At 45.0% G+C, this 18525-nt stretch overlaps 1 protein-coding gene across 2 annotated transcripts in view; it reads right to left on the reverse strand.

Annotated features, from left to right (window-relative positions):
* Positions 1–18525, reverse strand: part of LOC115127473 (thrombospondin-2-like) — a 138232-nt gene that overhangs the window by 57286 nt on the left and 62421 nt on the right. For both annotated transcript variants that reach the window (XM_065012591.1, XM_065012592.1), the window contains exons 7-11: positions 17622–17792; positions 13540–13716; positions 12803–12976; positions 10705–10832; positions 10121–10273 (exon numbers count right to left, since the gene is read on the reverse strand). In XM_065012591.1, coding sequence (XP_064868663.1) covers positions 10121–10273; positions 10705–10832; positions 12803–12976; positions 13540–13716; positions 17622–17792 — 803 coding nt within the window. The remainder of the gene's footprint in view (positions 1–10120; positions 10274–10704; positions 10833–12802; positions 12977–13539; positions 13717–17621; positions 17793–18525) is intronic.

Genomic DNA, 18525 nt, shown 5'->3' on the forward strand with positions numbered 1-18525 from the left:
TCATACTACCTCTACTAATACTGTAAACCAAGCCTCATACCAACTCTACTAATACTGTAAACCAAGCCTCATACCAACTCTACTAATACTGTAAACCAAGCCTCATACCACCTCTACTAATACTGTAAACCAAGCCTCATACCAACTCTACTAATACTGTAAACCAAGCCTCATACCAACTCTACTAATACTGTAAACACATCCTCATACCACCTACCACCTCTACCTATACTGTAAACCAAGCCTCATACCAACTCTACTAATACTGTAAACCAAGCATCATACCACCTCTACCTATTCTGTAAACCAAGCCTCATACTACCTCTACTAATACTGTAAACCAAGCCTCATACCAACTCTACTAATACTGTAAACCAAGACTCATACTACCTCTACTAATACTGTAAACCAAGCCTCATACCACCTACTACCTCTACTAATACTGTAAACCAAGCCTCATACCACCTCTACTAATACTGTAAACCAAGCCTCATACTACCTCTACTAATAATGTAAACCAAGACTCATACTACCTCTACTAATACTGTAAACCAAGCCTCATACTACCTCTACTAATACTGTAAACCAAGCCTCCTACAACCTACCACCGTTACTAATACAGTAAACCAACCTCATACCACCTCTACTAATACTGTAATCCAAGCCTCATACCAACTCTACTAATACTGTAAACCAAGCCTCCTACCACCTACCACCGTTACTAATACTGTAAACCAACCTCATACCACCTCTACTACTAACTGTGTGTAATAAACCTGTGTGTAAACCAAGCCTCCATAAAATCACACTCCCCATTCAGTCAACAATCAACTAATACTGTAAACACCTCCTCCTATTTCCACCCTACACAGTTCCTTCCCCATGGTTTAAAAACCCCATCATTTGTTTGTTCTGAGCAAGCTCTAGCTCAATCTCTACTCAATCTCTGTAAATGCCATGTCTAAACCAACCTCATAGCACTTTGTCAACACCTGTGAGTACTGTTTTGGTTATGGTGTTTGTTTGTTGCTGGTGGGAATACTGTAAACCAAGACAAGTCCCCATGGGCATACACTACTAGGTGAACCTTGTTAACATACTGTAAACTGGGCAAGCCTCCACCACCCACTGTATTTTTGGTTAGTTAGTTAAACCAAGCTGTTGTACTAATAGTAAACTAAGTCTAGCTTAACCTGTTTTTGAATACTTGTTTCTAATACTGTAAACCAGCTCAGCCCCTTTTCCTGCTCCCCCATACCACCTGTACTAATACTGTAAACCAAGCCTCATACTACCTCTTTTACTTACTGTCAAAATAATTTGCAGCCTCTCATACCATCCCCTAGACTACTAATACTGTAAACCAAGCCTCCTACCACCTACCACTACTGTAAACCAAGCTACTAATACTGTAAACCAAGCCTCATACCACCTCTACTAATACTGTAAACCAAGTCTCACACCACCTACCAAACCAAGCCTACCACCAACTACTAATACTGTAAACCAAGCCTCATACCACCTCTACTAATACTGTAAACCAAGCCTCCTACCACCTACCACTCCTACTAATACTGTAAACCAAGCCTCCGACCACCTCTACTAATACTGTAAACCAAGCTCATACCACCTCTACTAATACTGTAAACCAAGCCTACACCTTACTAATACTGTAAACCAAGCCTCATACCACCTCTACTAATACTGTAAACCAAGCCTCCTACCACCATTACTAATACTGTAAACCAAGCCTCATACCACCTCTACTAATACTGTAAACCAAGCCTCATACCACTCTACTAATACTGTAAACCAAGCCTCCTACCACCTACTACCACTACTACTACTGTAAACCAAGCCTCATACCACCTCTACTAATACTGTAAACCAAGCCTCCTACCACCTACCACTCTACTAATACTGTAAACCAAGCCTCCTACCACCTCTACTAATAATGTAAACCAAGTCTCATACCACCTCTACTAATACTGTAAACCAAGCCTACATACCACCTCTACTAATACTGTAAACCAAGCCTCCTACCACCTACCACCCTACTAATACTGTAAACCAAACCAAGCCTCCTACCACCTACTAATAATGTAAACCAAGTCTCTACCACCTCTACTAATACTGTAAACCAAGCCTCCTACCACCTACCACCATTACTAATACTGTAAACGAACCTCATACCACCTCTACTAATACTGTAAACCAAGCCTCCTACCACCTACCACTCCTACTAATACTGTAAACCAAGCCTCATACCAACTCTACTACTGTAAACCAAGCTCCTACCACCGCCACTGTAAACCAAGCCTCCATCCACCTACCACCGCTACTAATACTGTAAACCACAGCCTCTACCACCTACCATCTCTACTAATACTGTAAACCAAGCCTCATACCACCTCTACTAATACTGTAAACCAAGCCTCCTACCACCTACTACCTCTACTAATACTGTAAACCAAGCCTCATACTACCTCTACTAATACTGTAAACCAAGCCTCATACCACTACCTCTACTAATACTGTAAACCAAGCCTCCTACCACCTACCACCTCTACTAATACTGTAAACCAAGCCTCATACCACCACTACTAATACTGTAAACCAAGCCTCCTACCTACCACCGCTACTAATACTGTAAACCAAGCCGCATACCAACTCTACTAATACTGTAAACACATCTTCATACCACCCACCATACTAATACTGTAAACCAAGCCTGATACTACCTCTACCTATACTGTAAACCAAGCCTCATACTACCTCTACTAATACTGTAAACCAAGCCTCATACCAACTCTACTAATACTGTAAACCAAGCCTCATACCACCTCTACTAATACTGTAAACCAAGCCTCATACCACCTACTACCTCTACTAATACTGTAAACCAAGCCTCATACTACCTCTACTAATACTGTAAACCAAGCCTCCTACCACCTACCACCACTACTAATACTGTAAACCAAGCCTCATACCACCTCTACTACTAATACTGTAAACCAAGCCTCCTACCACCTACCACTCTACTAATACTGTAAACCAAGCCTCCTACCACCTCTACTAATACTGTAAACCAAGCCTCATACCAACTCTACTAATACTGTAAACCAAGCCTCATACCACCTCTACTAATACTGTAAACCAAGCCTCATACCACTACTAATACTGTAAACCAAGCCTCCTACCACCTACCACCATACTAATACTGTAAACCAAGCCTCATACCTACCTCTACTAATACTGTAAACCAAGCCTCCTACCACCTACCACCCTACTAATACTGTAAACCAAGCCTCATACCATCTACTACTGTAAACCAAGCCTCCTACCACCGCCACTAATATTGTAAACCAAGCCTCCATCCACCTACCACCGCTACTAATACTGTAAACACAGCCTCTTACCACCTACCATCTCTACTAATACTGTAAACCAAGCCTCATACCAACTCTACTAATACCGTAAACCAAGCCTCCTATCACCTACTACCTCTACTAATACTGTAAACCAAGCCTCCTATCACCTACTACCTCTACTAATACCGTAAACCAAGCCTCATACCAACTCTACTAATACCGTAAACCAAGCCTCCTATCACCTACTACCTCTACTAATACCGTAAACCAAGCCTCCTATCACCTACTACCTCTACTAATACTGTAAACCAAGCCTCATACCAACGCTACTAATACTGTAAACCAAGCCACCTACCACCTACCACCGCTACTAATACTGTAAACCAAGCCGCATACCAACTCTACTAATACTGTAAACACATCTTCATACCACCCACCATCTCTACTAATACTGTAAACCAAGCCTGATACTACCTCTACCTATACTGTAAACCAAGCCTCATACTACCTCTACTAATACTGTAAACCAAGCCTCATACCAACTCTACTAATACTGTAAACCAAGCCTCATACTACCTCTACTAATACTGTAAACCAAGCCTCATACCAACTCTACTAATACTGTAAACCAAGACTCATACTACCTCTACTAATACTGTAAACCAAGCCTCATACCACCTACCACCTCTACTCATACTGTAAACCAAGCTTCATACCACCTCTACTAATACTGTAAACCAAGCCTCATACTACCTCTACTAATAATGTAAACCAAGACTCATACTACCTCTACTAATACTGTAAACCAAGCCTCCAACCACCTACAACCGCTACTAATACTGTAAACCGAGCCTCATACCACCTCTACTAATACTGTAAACCAAGCCTCCTACCACCTACCACTCCTACTAATACTGTAAACCAAGCCTCCTACCACCTCTACTAATACTGTAAACCAAGCTCATACCACCTCTACTAATACTGTAATCCAAGCCTCATACCACCTCTACTAATACTGTAAACCAAGCCTCATACCACCTCTACTAATACTGTAAACCAAGCCTCCTACCACCTACCACCATTACTAATACTGTAAACCAACCTCATACCACCTCTACTAATACTGTAAACCAAGCCTCCTACCACCTACCACTCCTACTAATACTGTAAACCAAGCCTCATACCAACTCTACTAATACTGTAAACCAAGCCTCATACCACCTCTACTAATACTGTAAACCAAGCCTCATCCACCTACCACTCTACTAATACTGTAAACCAAGCCTCTTACCACCTACCATCTCTACTAATACTGTAAACCAAGCCTCATACCAACTCTACTAATACTGTAAACCAAGCCTCCTATACCAACCTCTACTAATACTGTAAACCAAGCCTCCTACACCTACTACCTCTACTAATACCGTAAACCAAGCCTCATACCAACTCTACTAATACCGTAAACCAAGCCTCCTATCACCTACTACCTCTACTAATACCGTAAACCAAGCCTCCTATCACCTACTACCTCTACTAATACTGTAAACCAAGCCTCATACCACCTACTACCTCTACTAATACTGTAAACCAAGCCTCATACCACCTACTACCTCTTAATACTGTAAACCAAGACTCATACTACCTCTACTCATACTGTAATCCAAGCCTCATACCACCTCTACTAATACTGTAAACCAAGTCTCACACCACCTCTACTAATACTGTAAACCAAGCCTCCTACCACCTACAACCACTACTAATACTGTAAACCGAGCCTCATACCACCTCTACTAATACTGTAAACCAAGCCTCCTACCACCTACCACTCCTACTAATACTGTAAACCAAGCCTCCTACCACCTCTACTAATAATGTAAACCAAGTCTCATACCACCTCTACTAATACTGTAATCCAAGCCTCATACCACCTCTACTAATACTGTAAACCAAGCCTCATACCACCTCTACTAATACTGTAAACCAAGCCTCCTACCACCTACCACCATTACTAATACTGTAAACCAAGCTCATACCACCTCTACTAATACTGTAAACCAAGCCTCCTACCACCTACCACTACTAATACTGTAAACCAAGCCTCATACCAACTCTACTAATACTGTAAACCAAGCCTCCTACCACCTCTACTAATATTGTAAACCAAGCCTCCTCCACCTACCACTCGCTACTAATACTGTAAACCAAGCCTCTACCACCTACCACCTCTACTAATACTGTAAACCAAGCCTCATACCAACTCTACTAATACTGTAAACCAAGCCTCATACCACCTCTACTAATACTGTAAACCAAGCCTCCTATCACCTACCACCTCTACTAATACTGTAAACCAAGCCTCATACCACCTCTACTAATACTGTAAACCAAGCCTCATACCTACTACCTCTACTAATACTGTAAACCAAGCCTCCTACCACCGCTACTAATACTGTAAACCAAGCCTCCACCACCTACTACTACTAATACTGTAAACCAAGCCTCATACCACCTACCATCTACTAATACTGTAAACCAAGCCTCATACCAAACCACTCTACTAATACTGTAAACCAAGCCTCCTATACCTACTACTCTACTAATACTGTAAACCAAGCCTCCTATCACCTACCACCTCTACTAATACTGTAAACCAAGCCTCATACCACCTCTACTAATACTGTAAACCAAGCCTCCTACCACCTACCACTCTACTAATACTGTAAACCAAGCCTCATACTAACTACCATCTCTACTAATACTGTAAACCAAGCCTCATACCACCTACTACCTCTACTAATACTGTAAACCAAGCCTCATACCACCTACTACTACTATACTGTAAACCAAGCCTCCTACCACTCTACTAATACTGTAAACCAAGCCTCATACCACCTCTACCTATACTGTAAACCAAGCCTCATACTACCTCTACTAATACTGTAAACCAAGCCTCATACCAACTCTACTAATACTGTAAACCAAGCCTCATACCACCTCTACTAATACTGTAAACCAAGCCTCCTACCACCTACCACTCCTACTAATACTGTAAACCAAGCCTCCTACCACCTCTACTAATAATGTAAACCAAGTCTCATACCACCTCTACTAATACTGTAATCCAAGCCTCATACCACCTCTACTAATATTGTAAACCAAGCCTCATACCACCTCTACTAATACTGTAAACCAAGCCTCCTACCACCTACCACCATTACTAATACTGTAAACGAACCTCATACCACCTCTACTAATACTGTAAACCAAGCCTCCTACCACCTACCACTCCTACTAATACTGTAAACCAAGCCTCATACCAACTCTACTAATACTGTAAACCAAGCCTCCTACCACCGCCACTAATATTGTAAACCAAGCCTCCATCCACCTACCACCGCTACTAATACTGTAAACACAGCCTCTTACCACCTACCATCTCTACTAATACTGTAAACCAAGCCTCATACCAACTCTACTAATACCGTAAACCAAGCCTCCTATCACCTACTACCTACCTACTGTAAACCAAGCCTACAAACCAAGCCTCATACTACCTCTACTAATACTGTAAACCAAGCCTCATACCAACTCTACTAATACTGTAAACCAAGCCTCCTACCTACCACTCTACTAATACTGTAAACCAAGCCTCCTACCACTAATACTGTAAACCACCTCTATCCAAGCCTCACCCACTCTACTAATACTGTAAACCAAGCCTCCTATACCTACTACCTCTACTAATACTGTAAACCAAGCCTCCTACCACCTACCACCACTAATACTGTAAACCAAGCCTCATACCACCTCTACTAATACTGTAAACCAAGCCTCATACCACCGCTACTAATACTGTAAACCAAGCCTCATACCACCTCTACACTGTAAACCAAGTACCACCTCTACTAATACTGTAAACCAAGCCTCCTACCACCTACTCTACTAATACTGTAAACCAAGCCTCATACCACCTCTACTAATACTGTAAACCAAGCCTCCTACCACCTACCACTCCTACTAATACTGTAAACCAAGCCTCCTACCACCTCTACTAATAATGTAAACCAAGTCTCATACCACCTCTACTAATACTGTAATCCAAGCCTCATACCACCTCTACTAATATTGTAAACCAAGCCTCATACCACCTCTACTAATACTGTAAACCAAGCCTCCTACCACCTACCACCATTACTAATACTGTAAACGAACCTCATACCACCTCTACTAATACTGTAAACCAAGCCTCCTACCACCTACCACTCCTACTAATACTGTAAACCAAGCCTCATACCAACTCTACTAATACTGTAAACCAAGCCTCCTACCACCGCCACTAATATTGTAAACCAAGCCTCCATCCACCTACCACCGCTACTAATACTGTAAACACAGCCTCTTACCACCTACCATCTCTACTAATACTGTAAACCAAGCCTCATACCAACTCTACTAATACCGTAAACCAAGCCTCCTATCACCTACTACCTCTACTAATACTGTAAACCAAGCCTCCTATCACCTACTACCTCTACTAATACCGTAAACCAAGCCTCATACCAACTCTACTAATACCGTAAACCAAGCCTCCTATCACCTACTACCTCTACTAATACTGTAAACCAAGCCTCCTACCACCGCCACTAATATTGTAAACCAAGCCTCCTACCACCTAAACCAAGCCTCTACTAATACTAATACTGTAAACCAAGCCTCCTACCACCTACTACTACTAATACTGTAAACCAAGCCTCATACCAACCTCTACTAATACTGTAAACCAAGCCTCATACCACCCACCATCTCTACTAATACTGTAAACCAAGCCTCCTACCACCTACTGTACCAAGCCTCTACTAATACTAATACTGTAAACCAAGCCTCATACCAACTCTACTAATACTGTAAACCAAGCCTCATACTACACTAATACTAAACCACTCTACTAATACTGTAAACCAAGCCTCATACCACCTCTACTAATACTGTAAACCAAGCCTCCTACCACCTACCACCTCTACTCATACTGTAAACCAAGCCTCATACCACCTCTACTAATACTGTAAACCAAGCCTCATACCACCTCTACTAATAATGTAAACCAAGACTCATACTACCTCTACTAATACTGTAAACCAAGCCTCCAACCACCTACAACCGCTACTAATACTGTAAACCGAGCCTCATACCACCTCTACTAATACTGTAAACCAAGCCTCCTACCACCTACCACTCCTACTAATACTGTAAACCAAGCATCCTACCACCTCTACTAATAATGTAAACCAAGTGTCATACCACCTCTACTAATACTGTAAACCAAGCCTCCACCTCTACTAATACCTCCTACCACCGTTACTAATACTGTAAACCAATCCTCATACCACCTCTACTAATACTGTAAACCAACCCTCCTACCACCTACCACTGCTACTAATACTGTAAACCAAGCCTCATACCACCTCTACTAATACTGTAAACCAAGCCTCCTACCACCTACCACTCCTACTAATACTGTAAACCAAGCCTCCTACCACCTCTACTAATAATGTAAACCAAGCCTCATACTACCTCTACTAATACTGTAAACCAAGCCTCCTACCACCTACCACTCCTACTAATACTGTAAACCAAGCCTCCTACCACCTACCACTCCTACTAATACTGTAAACCAAGCCTCCTACCACCTCTACTAATAATGTAAACCAAGACTCATACTACCTCTACTAATACTGTAAACCAAGCCTCCTACCACCTACCACCTCTAATACTAAAACCAATACTGTAAACCAAGCCTCCTACCACCTACCACTGCTACTAATACTGTAAACCAAGCCTCATACCACCTCTACTAATACTGTAAACCAAGCCTCCTACCACCTACCACTCCTACTAATACTGTAAACCAAGCCTCCTACCACCTCTACTAATAATGTAAACCAAGCCTCATACTACCTCTACTAATACTGTAATCCAAGCCTCATACCACCTCTACTAATACTGTAAACAAGCCTCACCACCTACTAATACTGTAAACAAAGCCTCATACCACCTCTACTAATACTGTAAACCAAGCCTCCTACCACCTACCACCGTTACTAATACTGTAAACCAACCTCATACCACCTCTACTAATACTGTAAACCAAGCCTCATACCACCTCTACTAATACTATAAACCAAGTCTCCTACCCCCTACCACTGCTACTAATACTGTAAACCAAGCCTCACACCACCTCTACTAATACTGTAAACCAAGCCTCATACCACCTCTACTAATACTGTAACCAAGCCTCATACCACCTCTACTAATACTGTAAACCAAGCCTCCTACCACCTACCACTGCTACTAATACTGCAAACCAAGCCTCACACCACCTCTACTAATACTGTAAAGCAAGACTCATACCAACTCTACTAATACTGTAAACCAAGCCTCCTACCACCGCTACTAATACTGCAAACCAAGCCTCACACCACCTCTACTAATACTGTAAACCAAGCCTCATACCACCTCTACTAATACTGTAAACCAAGCCTCATACCACCTCTACTAATACTGTAAACCAAGCCTCATACCACCTCTACTAATACTGTAAACCGAGCCTCATACCACCTCTACTAATACTGTAAACCAAGCCTCATACCACCTCTACTAATACTGTAAACCAAGCCTCATAACACCTCTACTAATACGCTGCCTAAAGAATACACTAGGTCTAAAACTGATATAGAGTGGCACAGACGTACCTGTTTGTTCTTGCTGGCAGCCTCCACCCCCACACCGAAAGGCTGTGTTCCCTTGTAGCGGGGTGGGCAGGCCAGACAGTGGAACCCTGGGTCTGTGTTGACGCAACGCAATGCTCCACCAGCTTTAAAGCAGACATCTGACACAATGTCACACTGAGAAGGGGAAAAAACATATCAAATCAATGAATTAATCAGTTCATCAGTCAGAAAGCAGAGCCCATGATCTATCAGAGCCCATGTCACACTGAGGAGGAAGAGGGTCAGATCAATCAATCAATCATTCATATTGATCTATTAGAGCCCATGTCACACTGAGGAGGAAGAGGGTCAGATCAATCAATCAATCATATTGATCTATCAGAGCCCATGTCACACTGAGGAGGAAGAGGATCAGAAGTAGGGTCGGATTATAAAAGGGTAACAGGTCAAGACTATGAATGAGTTCAGGATGAACTAATGGTTAGAGTTAGGCATAGCCTGGTGACCTACATTATTTAGGGCTATGATTAGAGCTAAGGTTAAGGTTAGCGTTAACCATTAGTTAAAGTATCTAACTTGTGTAACCTTCTTCAACCCTAAATTACCTCGTTGACATCTTCACAGTGGGTGCCGTTGCCACGGAAACCAAGGGGGCAGGGTCCACACTCCCAGGATCCGTCAGAGCCGCTGTTACAGTGCACTCCCCCAAAGCATGGGTTAGACAGACAGCCGTCTGACAGGGAACAATAAAACATGGTTAGACAGACAGCCGTCTGACAGGGAACAATAAAACATGGTTAGACAGACAGCCGTCTGACAGGGATTAGCATTGGTTAGGCAGCCGTCTGACAGGGATTAGCATGGGTTAGACAGCCGTCTGACAGGGATTAGCATGGGTTAGGCAGACAGCCGTCTGACAGGGATTAGCATTGGTTAGACAGACAGCCGTCTGACAGGGATTAGCATGGGTTAGACAGACAGCCGTCTGACAGGGATTAGCATGGGTTAGACAGCCGTTTGACAGGGATTAGCATGGGTTAGACAGACAGCCGTCTGACAGGGATTAGCATGGGTTAGACAGACAGCCGTCTGACAGGGATTAGCATGGGTTAGACAGACAGCCGTCTGACAGGGATTAGCATGGGTTAGACAGACAGCCGTCTGACAGGGATTAGCATGGGTTAGACAGACAGCCGTCTGACAGGGATTAGTATGGGTTAGACAGACAGCCGTCTGACAGGGATTAGCATGGGTTAGACAGACAGCCGTCTGACAGGGATTAGCATGGGTTAGACAGACAGCCGTCTGACAGGGATTAGCATGGGTTAGACAGACAGCTGTCTGACAGGGATTAGCATGGGTTAGACAGCCGTTTGACAGGGATTAGCATGGGTTAGACAGACAGCCGTCTGACAGGGATTAGCATGGGTTAGACAGACAGCCGTCTGACAGGGATTAGCATGGGTTAGACAGCCGTTTGACAGGGATTAGCATGGGTTAGACAGACAGCCGTCTGACAGGGATTAGGATTAGACATGGGTCTGACAGGGATTAGCATGGGTTAGACAGCCGTTTGACAGGGATTAGCATGGGTTAGACAGACAGCCGTCTGACGGGGATTAGCATGGGTTAGACAGACAGCCATCTGACAGAGATTAGCATGGGTTAGACAGACAGCCATCTGACAGGTGTTAGCATGGGTTAGACAGACAGCCATCTGACAGGGATTAGCATGGGTTAGACAGACAGCCATCTGACAGAGATTAGCATGGGTTAGACAGACAGCCATCTGACAGGGATTAGCATGGGTTAGACAGACAGCCATCTGACGGGGATTAGCATGGGTTAGACAGGCAGCCATCTGACAGAGATTAGCATGGGTTACACAGACAGCCATCTGACAGGTGTTAGCATGGTTGTCAGACAGCCATCTGACAGGTGTTAGCATGGTTGACAGATAGCCATCTGACGGGGATTAACATGGGTTAGACAGAGCCATTTGACAGGGATTGGCATTGTTAGCAGACGGCCATCTGACAGGTGTTAGCATGGTTGGCAGACAGCCATCTGACAGGGATTAGCATTGTTAGCAGGCAGCCGTTTGACAGGGATTAGCATGGTTAGCACACAGCTGTCTGACAGGGGTTAGCATGGTTAGCAGATACATAAAAGAGCTATAACTAAAACAGCCATGTGAAAGAAACATGGGGACCGGTTATGATAGTGAAGAGAACCAATGCATGTCTAATGCAGCTACGTTTGGACATTTGTGTGTTGATATTTCGATATTGACATTTAGCTTCTCCAGGTTGCTCCCTTCAGGTTGCTCCCTTCATGTCTCTCCAAGTTAGCAGGTTTCAGTGCTTTCAGAGCAATGTTAGCATTAGCTAATGTCTTCCTTCTCATAATAGGCCAAACACATCCTCCCAGACTTTGTTATCAGCACAAATATGTAAATAAATTAGTCTGGAAGCCATTCTAACACCTATCACAGGAATGTTGAAATGAGGTATAATAACTAAACAGGAATGTTAGAATGAACTGAAATAACTCAAAGTTACAGAGCGAAAGGGATGAGGGTGGATGTGCGACACATACAGACGCACACAAACACACACAGTCCACACACACACACACACACACACACACACGTACACACACATGTACACACACACGTACACACACACGTACACACTCACTCACCGATAGGGCAGTCCTTTTTGTTGCAGGCGTTACTGTCATTGGTCTCCCCGGGGCACTTCTTGCCTTTGTACTGGGGTTCGGGGCTGTTACAGACACGGGTCCGACCCTTAACTCCACCCCCACAGGTTGCCGAGCAGATCGCCCATGGCGACCACGGTCCCCAACCACCGTCAACTGCAGATGGACAACAAATAAACAGTTAGTGGGCCATCACTACTGTTTGTTAGGATCTCTTTTAGATCACGTTGGGGGCTAGTCTTCAAGAGTCCATGGGGAGGTTTTACTACTTTACATTACTGCCTTATCAAGTCTCTTTGACCGTAAGAAAGTGAATTACAGTAGTAGTTGAAGGCCTACAGTCACAGACAAACCACTCTACACATCTCCTAGGGGTCATTGGATTCTCAGCCCTGTTGTGGTCTGGAAGCTAGAACCGTAGTTGGGCACATGCCGAGTTGATTTGAGCTTGACGTTTTATAAAAGACAGACAGAATGTTTAGCATGTGAATGGTGCCCCATCCTATATGAGTGGAACGAGCTATAAAACGTTTCATTCTGCCTGTTTTTAAATACATGTTAGTGGTTATTAATCAGATCAAACTCCCGGGTTCAAAGTAGTTCTCTTTCTAAAGCAAGAGGCAAGCTGAATCAGTGCACAGCTAAAATGTTGAACCCAGGTCTGGTATGGACAATGTGCCTGTCTGTCTGTTTTGTTCCTCTTGGGCCACCATACTCACTGGGACAGGGCTTGGCCTCACAGCGCTGTGTCTCTCTCCCCTGGCCCTCACAGTCTTTGCCCCCCAGTTGTGGTGTGGGGGCATTGCAGTGGCGTATCCTGGTGATCTGACCCTCGCCACACGTCACCGAACATGATGACCATGGAGACCACAGGCTCCACCTACCATCCTGACGAACTGAATACACACAGGTCAGTCAAGGCAGTGTATAGGAAAATACATACATGTAATATGGTGGTCATTTTTAGTGCAGTAGAACATGTCGCTTGTAACGCCAGAATAGTGGGTTTGATCCCGGGGATCACCCATACATAAAAATGTACAGTATGCACGTAGGACTGCACGTGGCTTTGGATAAAAACTTCTGCTAAATGGCATCTCTGATTTTTTCAGATTTAACATCCTTTTATCGCCCTCCAGGCGCCCTCCAGGTTCCCTCGGAGAGTTCATCAATGAGCTTGATGCCTTGATAAGCTCCTTTCCTGAGGACGGCTCACCTCTCACAGTTCTGGGCGACTTTAACCTCCCCACGTCTACCTTTGACTCATTCCTCTCTGCCTCCTTCTTTCCACTCCTCTCCTCTTTTGACCTCACCCTCTCACCTCCCCCCCCTACTCACAAGGCAGGCAATACGCTCGACCTCATCTTTACTAGATGCTGTTCCTCCACTAACCTCATTGCAACTCCCCTCCAAGTCTCCGACCACTACCTTGTATCCTTTTCCCTCTCGCTCTCATCCAACACTTCCCACACTGCCCCTACTCGGATGGTATCGCGCCGTCCCAACCTTCGCTCTCTCTCCCCCGCTACTCTCTCCTCTTCCATCCTATCATCTCTTCCCTCTGCTCAAACCTTCTCCAACCTATCTCCTGATTCTGCCTCCTCAACCCTCCTCTCCTCCCTTTCTGCATCCTTTGACTCTCTATGTCCCCTATCCTCCAGGCCGGCTCGGTCCTCCCTCCCGCTCCGTGGCTCGACGACTCATTGCGAGCTCACAGAACAGGGCTCCGGGCAGCCGAGCGGAAATGGAGGAAAACTCGCCTCCCTGCGGACCTGGCATCCTTTCACTCCCTCCTCTCTACATTTTCCTCCTCTGTCTCTGCTGCTAAAGCCAATTTCTACCACTCTAAATTCCAAGCATCTGCCTCTAACCCTAGGAAGCTCTTTGCCACCTTCTCCTCCCTCTTGAATCCTCCTCCCCCTCCCCTCCTCCTCTGCAGATGACTTCGTCAACCATTTTGAAAAGAAGGTCGACGACATCCGATCCTCGTTTGCTAAGTCAAACGACACCGCTGGTTCTGCTCACACCCCCTACCCTGTGCTCTGACCTCTTTATCCCCTCTCTCTCCAGATGACATCTCGCGTCTTGTGACGGCCGGCCGCCCAACAACCTGCCCGCTTGACCCTATCCCCTCCTCTCTTCTTCAGACCATCTCCGGTGACCTTCTCCCTTACCTCACCTCGCTCATCAACTCATCCCTGACCGCTGGCTACGTCCCTCCCGTCTTCAAGAGAGCGAGAGTTGCACCCCTTCTGAAAAAACCTACACTCGATCCCTCCGATATCAACAACTACAGACCAGTATCCCTTCTTTCTTTTCTCTCCAAAACTCTTGAACGTGCCGTCCTTGGCCAGCTCTCCCGCTATCTCTCTCAGAATGACCTTCTTGATCCAAATCAGTCAGGTTTCAAGACTAGTCATTCAACTGAGACTGCTCTTCTCTGTATCACGGAGGCGCTCCGCACTGCTAAAGCTAACTCTCTCTCCTCTGCTCTCATCCTTCTAGACCTATCGGCTGGCTTCGATACTGTGAACCATCAGATCCTCCTCTCCCACCCTCTCCGAGTTGGGCATCTCCGGCGCGGCCCACGCTTGATCGCGTCCTACCTGACAGGTCGCTCCTACCAGGTGGCGTGGCGAGAATCCGTCTCCTCACCACGTGCTCTCACCACTGGTGTCCCCCAGGGCTCTGTTCTAGGCCCTCTCCTATTCTCGCTATACACCAAGTCACTTGGCTCTGTCATAACCTCACATGGTCTCTCCTATCATTGCTATGCAGACGACACACAATTAATCTTCTCCTTTCCCCCTTCTGACGACCAGGTGGCGAATCGCATCTCTGCATGTCTGGCAGACATATCAGTGTGGATGACGGATCATCACCTCAAGCTGAACCTCGGCAAGACGGAGCTGCTCTTCCTCCCGGGGAAGGACTGCCCGTTCCATGATCTCGCCATCACAGTTGACAACTCCATTGTGTCCTCGTCCCAGAGCGCTAAGAACCTTGGCGTGATCCTGGACAACACCCTGTCGTTCTCAAATAACATCAAGGCGGTGGCCCGTTCCTGTAGGTTCATGCTCTACAACATCCGCAGAGTACGACCCTGCCTCACACAGGAAGCGGCGCAGGTCCTAATCCAGGCACTTGTCATCTCCCGTCTGGATTACTGCAACTCGCTGTTGGCTGGGCTCCCTGCCTGTGCCATTAAACCCCTACAACTCATCCAGAACGCCGCAGCCCGTCTGGTGTTCAACCTTCCCAAGTTCTCTCACGTCACCCCGCTCCTCCGCTCTCTCCACTGGCTTCCAGTTGAAGCTTGCATCCGCTACAAGACCATGGTGCTTGCCTACGGAGCTGTGAGGGGAACGGCACCTCAGTACCTCCAGGCTCTGATCAGGCCCTACACCCAAACAAGGGCACTGCGTTCATCCACCTCTGGCCTGCTCGCCTCCCTACCACTGAGGAAGTACAGTTCCCGCTCAGCCCAGTCAAAACTGTTCGCTGCTCTGGCCCCCCAATGGTGGAACAAACTCCCTCACGACGCCAGGACAGCGGAGTCAATCACCACCTTCCGGAGACACCTGAAACCCCACCTCTTTAAGGAATACCTAGGATAGGATAAAGTAATCCTTCTCACCCCCCCACCCTTAAAAGACCTAGATGCACTATTGTAAAGTGGCTGTTCCACTGGATGTCATAAGGTGAAAGCACCAATTTGTAAGTCGCTCTGGATAAGAGCGTCTGCTAAATGACTTAAATGTAAATGTAAATGTTCAGATTTAAAAGGTCTATTATTCATTTCTGGGTAATTTGGTTGCAGTATAATAAACCACTAATATGTAGATCACTATGGGTGACATTGTATGGTGCGTACTAGTGAGTCCTTTAGGGCAAACAGGATGGACACACTCTCTACAGCCATGTACGTGACAGAGATAGACAGAGAGAGAGACAAACAGAGAGAGAGAGAGACAGAGAGAGAGAGAGAGAGACAGAGACAGACAGACAGAGAGAGAGAGAGAGAGAGAGAGAGAGATAGAGAGACATAGACAGAGACAGACAGAGATAAGTATTTTGAGTCAGAGTAGGATGAGGTCCCTGTCCAGCCATCTCCAGCCTAGCAGAGCAGTATGTCTATTCAGTCACTTTGCCCCCTGTTCCATCATTACACAGCTGCTTCTAACGACATCATCCTCTCACTTGATCCTTTCACAAATATATACACACACACAGACAGGAACACACACACACAGACAGGAACACACACAGACAGGAACACACACACACACAGACAGGAACACACACACAGACAGACAGAAACACACACAGACAGAAACACACACACACACACAGACAGGAACACACACACAGACAGAAACACACACACACACACACACACACACACACACACACACACACACACACACACACAAACACACACACAGAATCTCACACACACACTCTCACACACACTCCCACAAACACTCTCACACACACTCTCACTTGGCAGTTGCAGGAAAATACTACATTTATGATGCGCTTGTCTTTTGTCTGTAAACACATCACAAGGCTGTTTTGGCTAAAACTACTCTAACTTTCTCAGTGGTAATGGTATGAGATGGGAGAGAGGTACCATCATGTTCACCCAAAGGTCCTTAGTTGGTCTAATAAAATCATATTATATCAAACTTTATATAAAGTGTATTTAAAATCGCAACAACCTTTAGAATTAAAACAGTCTAACCAATAGAGTTCAAGGTAGGTTGACACAAAGGAGACTGTAGCAGAGATGTTGACTCACCTCGGCTGTCACATTTTCCCAGGCTGCATTTCCTGGTCTGGATGGATGGTCCAGAGCAGGGGTTACTGGTGGCATCACATGAGCGTCCTCTCTGTTGAGTACCTGTCCCACAGGTGACAGTACACTCTGTCCACTCTGACCAGGGGGACCAGCCGTCCTCACTGTCCTTGGCTGGAGGAGGGGGTTATTAATGACAAATCATCATGTTCTGCCTCTGAAAAGTGAAAACCCTGCTATCTAGATGAATGTATATATTTTTTTACAACATAAGCTCTCATAAAAAATTACATTATTTCAGCTAAATGTACCAAAACTTAAACAAAATAAACGCGCAGAGCTCCCTTTCTACGATGAAGTTTCCCCCCACACCATCTCGTCTACAGTTGCTCTGTATCATTGTTGGAACTAGGAACGCTTCAAAAGATGCAGAGAAACAAAGCTCTGGAGAGTAGTTTTGATGCTTAGGTTTTATATGACGTCATGCTTCACAGAGACCACTTCAGCACTTCAGAGTATGGCAGCCTGTAGTGCTGCTGTTTTCATGTAGAACAATAAAACGTGGTCGTCCCTTTACAGACCAACCAGCTGTACAACAATAACACGGCTCTATTAGTCAAACTTAATATGCATGGAAACGTTGTTTCTCTGGTACTCAGATTTGGCATCGGAGGCCTTGGCTCTATCTAGAAAGGACTTCAGCCAGATGTGAAATGAAGCGAAGTGTGTTTGCGAGAGAATATATGTTATAGTAATTTTTAATCTTCAGATAGATGTGAAATTAAGCGAGGTAAGCAATTGTTTATTGGTCAATGTGATGCCATTGTTTTTACAGGGCTCAGGAGTCTCGTTTTCACTTCAGTACGTTTCCTAATTGCGATTACTCTCCTGTAAAGCTTATGGAAAC

The sequence above is a fragment of the Oncorhynchus nerka genome, linkage group LG28 (genome assembly GCF_034236695.1).
Source record: "Oncorhynchus nerka isolate Pitt River linkage group LG28, Oner_Uvic_2.0, whole genome shotgun sequence".
Lineage (NCBI taxonomy): Eukaryota > Metazoa > Chordata > Actinopteri > Salmoniformes > Salmonidae > Oncorhynchus > Oncorhynchus nerka.